Source organism: Loa loa, assembly GCF_000183805.2.
Source record: "Loa loa unplaced genomic scaffold supercont3.29, whole genome shotgun sequence".
Classification (NCBI taxonomy): Eukaryota; Metazoa; Nematoda; class Chromadorea; order Rhabditida; family Onchocercidae; genus Loa; species Loa loa.
The window spans coordinates 418,722-422,988 of record NW_018108209.1 but is presented as its reverse complement, the minus strand read 5'-3'; the positions used below and the strand labels follow the sequence as shown (position 1 = coordinate 422,988).

The following is a 4,267-nucleotide window of genomic DNA, read 5'->3' as shown; positions in this document are numbered from 1 at the left end:
TTTTTTTTTTTTTTGTAATAATTGAGATATAAAGGTTCGTCTTACTTCGAGCTAGAATAAGCGTAAAAGATGGTGTAGCTTGCATTTAACGTCAAAAATTGCTTAGACTGTTGAATGAATCGACGAGCATTGTTGTTTGAGTGAGTTGAGTGAGCGTTATCAATGAATGAACTCCGGATGACCCTAAACTTTGAAACAATGGGAGTTTGTTTACAGAAGACCTTCATAAATCAGCTGATTAACAGACACAGATATTTCCCTACAGTATTCCAGCAATGTCACAAGAATTTAATTATCAAACCTGAGCTTCTTCGCAAAATGCGTTGAATTAGAACGTCTTTAGGAGTTGACTTTTAACATGAACTGGTTTTTCTATTATCGGTATAATTCTACATTACGCTTACGCCTCAGTTTTAGTTACAAAATCTTATCATCTTATGTGGTAATTTTAATTCCGGTAATCCGACAATTACACAAAGCAATAGTGTAGTAATGAAGTTCGACTCTAATAAAGCTGATTAAAATTACTATACTGTCCGGAAAACTTCATGACATCACCTGTCCAACCCAAATTAATAAAATTAGATTATTCTATAAAATGCTGAAAATGTATAATAAAGCAAAAATTAAGAATCAGATAATGTGGAAAATAAGGAATGCAATGTATCAAAGGGTTTCAAGTCAAAAATTGTACTAATTATAAATAAAAAGTGCAAATAAAGGTAATGCAATGACCGTAGAAGAAATTTTGTCACCCAATTATAGAATTTAAGGTTAAAAAAGGAAAATTAAGTTAATAAAATTATATATCAAGCTGGTGCATTGACAAGCTAAATTGGTATAGAAATGCTTGGCCATAAATTAATATAACAAGCCGATTATTTGTCATCTCACTTTGTACTACATTTATTCCAGGAGTTGATAAATAATCTGAAATTCAATTTATAAACTTCATTTTTTAGGAACGGTATCGAAAGAAACGTCAAGCAATATCAATGCTTTCACCAACGATTTTGGCACCATTCATGTTTTCTCCCGTTTTTGGTCTCAGTATTTTGGGACCAGTGGTACTGTCACCTAGCATTTTCAGTCCATTGATTCTGAATCCGTCCATTCTTGGCCCATATATCCTTTCACCGGGCGTCTTCCTTCCCTTCATTATCTCACCTTATATACTCTCTCCGTATGTTTTATCACCACTTATTGGTGCACCATACATCTTATCTCCCTATGTTTTATCACCCAATGTTATCAATCCATATGTATTAAGTCCGTTAGTGCTCAGTCCATACATTCTTAGTCCGGATATTATTTCGCCACAAACATTGGGCGGTCAGATTTTATCACCAAATGCATTTTCACCATCGATTTATGCGGACAGTATTCTCTCGATTAGTGTCCTTTCGCCTAGCTGGATGTCTAAATAAAACTGATGGAAGAAAACTACCCCAGAAGTGAAAATTGAGCGGCAATGTGTCGAATATCATTTCCATCTTCCTTTTTATATCCAAATTGGATAGACAATGATCGGATTACATTGAGAACGAAAATCTAGTTTTTGCTTAATCTAGGCATGTCTTTCTAACTGTACTACCATACGCCTCTGTCTAGACTGATATGATTCGTTTCTTTTGAATTGAAAACTTTTGACTACTCCTTTTATCTTCATGGATACCCTTGTTTCTGTTAACTCTGAAATGTCCTTCAAAGGAAGTGAAGGAAAGGGTAGATCAGTCTAGGTATTATATGTAATAGCCTCATATTTTTTGTTCCTAAATTCGTTGCTCATTACTATTTATATATGTGATCATAATGCTTTTATCTTCTATTATATTTTTAGTCTTCATTTTCAGGACATAAAAGAATTCTTCTTACTGTTCGCATGCCAATACGCACTGGTGACAAAGTTGCTTGTCCTGAAATTCCTATAATTTTTGCTTAAATTGAATCTCACTAAAACAAGGATAAATGAAAGGTTGTTAAGATCCCCGATTCTGACAGCTTAGAGTGTTTTTCTTAGGTAGAAGATTGAATGGGCTAAAAAAAATTATGATTTGTTGAAATGGAATTACAGGAACCGATTTAATGTCATGAGAAGAATTTTCTTTAGCTAAATTCAAGTGTGAAATGAAAGCTAGTAGAAAAATTGCATAATTGTATTCATGACTTTCTATTCATTGCAAATTAACAAATAACTACAACAGAAGATTTTGATCTGCATGCTAATTGCATGCTAATTCTCTTGATAATTATCCTTTTCCTAGCTTACAAATTTATCAGTCGACTTCCTGGTTGATGACTTTACCAGTTGATTTCCTGATTAATAACTTTATCAATCAATTAATGTGTACTTTTTCTAATAACCATGTATAACTTGAGGGATTTTTCTTTCTTTACTTTTAATGATTGTTCCATGTTTTATTTCTCCCTTCAGAATTTATCATAAAACGTTTGGATATACAAGAAATCAAAGCATACTGGAATGTTTAATTAAAGGTCAACACCATTAGTGATTCTTGAATATCGGAATTCTTTTTAGGTTTTAATTATTTCAATGGATAACTTCTATTAACAGTTCCTTTGAATGAAATGATGAACGATCAAAACCTTTCTACTGATGCAAGCTGCTCGATCAGAACTACTTTAAATAGATTGCATTGTGATACTAACAGGAATATAGATTTCAAAATTCTACTAGATATGGCAAGCGAGAAAAGATTTCAGTAATCGGCTCTGTCATGTCCCTTTGTTGAGGACATCATATTATACTCATACAAAGGTTCGTGCAAGTACTATTAACGATATTCTTGCTTGACAATATCAGTCCACTTCTCGCAGTTTGCACCTCTTCCTGTTAAATCAAGCGACTGTATGAATAATTCCTATCATTATTTAATCTCTACATTCTATTACCGTATACATAAATCCAATCGCCATGCATACATTTATCCTTGTCATCCGAATCTATATGAATTGTATTCATTTTCTGTTCGGATACGATCCAGAATCAGACAGATTCTTGGATAGTACATTTCTGTCACCGAGCTTTTTTTCATCACCGGAAATTCTCGGATGATGTATCCACCAAATTGATATCGTCAGGGATATCATTTTTCTACACTAATTTATTTTATGCCTCTCCACTGATTACTTCCACACAGTTACAAGCAATTATCAGCACTCTTTTATTATTAGAGAAAAGATGAGGAGGTGGGAAAAGATGGGATTCAGAATGAAGCGAATGTAACGTTGCCATAATGTTTTTCTCACAATTATTTTGTATTTGTTTTGTACACTTCAATATTTCTTCATATCTCCTCCATGCGCTCATTTATATTATCAATTCTGTGCAGCTGAAATAATCAAAAAAGTGAAATTTATATTGAATCTGAACTCCACATTTTTCCAGTTCTAAAAATTTTAATTAAATTGAACAAATAAAAACGAGGAAAAATATAATAAACAAGTTGGGAACACTTTTAATCATAACTTATTGATACTAAAATGTTAATAGCGCATATGCCATTTTTTCAGCTCAAATCGTCATACTTATATGAACTTTTTCTCAATAGTAATTGTGTATTTAGAATCTGAAAAGAGTGGTGACACTCATTTGTCACGACTTCAGCGTTATTCAGCAAAGTCTTGTTTACTGGTACTTACCTGACGTAACTTGGACAACATTGCTTTAATGTTGCGCATTGTTTTTTAATTGGAGCCACTATGGCTCTACAGTGTTAAAAGCATGTTGTCGCGTTTTTAAATCATTGAACTTGCTCTTGTCAACATCATTCCTCCCATTAAACACTTCATACGACATCATTTCACAGATTGCCTTCTGAATGGTTGCACAATAAAGCTTCTATACTTCTCTCCTCACATTATGTATTTGATTGTATCTATATATAGAACGACACGATAAGTAAGTAAATATATTTCATCTAACAGCTTACTTGTTTACTCACTCACTTATTTTACGTTGTTAAGATGAAAATTTGAAAATATTTAAACTGCATCTCCTTGTCGCGAATTCCAATTTCGCGAAAGACCAAAGTATAAAAAATTATCTATCCATGCAATCATCACTCATGTCTTAGATCTTTGTTTTAAATCACATCTGTTGCAATATTTAGAAAACCCACTCCCACTTTTTTCCGTATATAAGCTGGATAGAGTGTTTGTTGGGGGTGCCTTTTATGACCAGTTTCTTCATTACGCTCAAGCAGTTTGGTTGATTCCTTTTCCTTCCCTTTCATCATTATTAGCT

General features: G+C 33.0%; 1 protein-coding gene across 1 annotated transcript; it reads left to right on the top strand.

The window, feature by feature from the left end:
- Positions 1–607: 607 nt before the first annotated feature.
- Positions 608–1,427, top strand: LOAG_13099 (hypothetical protein; the record flags this gene model as incomplete). The annotated part of the gene is made up of 2 exons (XM_003148610.2): positions 608–673; positions 963–1,427. 2 exons carry the CDS (start codon positions 608–610, stop codon positions 1,425–1,427), a joined length of 531 nt encoding a protein of 176 aa, XP_003148658.2.
- Positions 1,428–4,267: the final 2,840 nt, after the last annotated feature.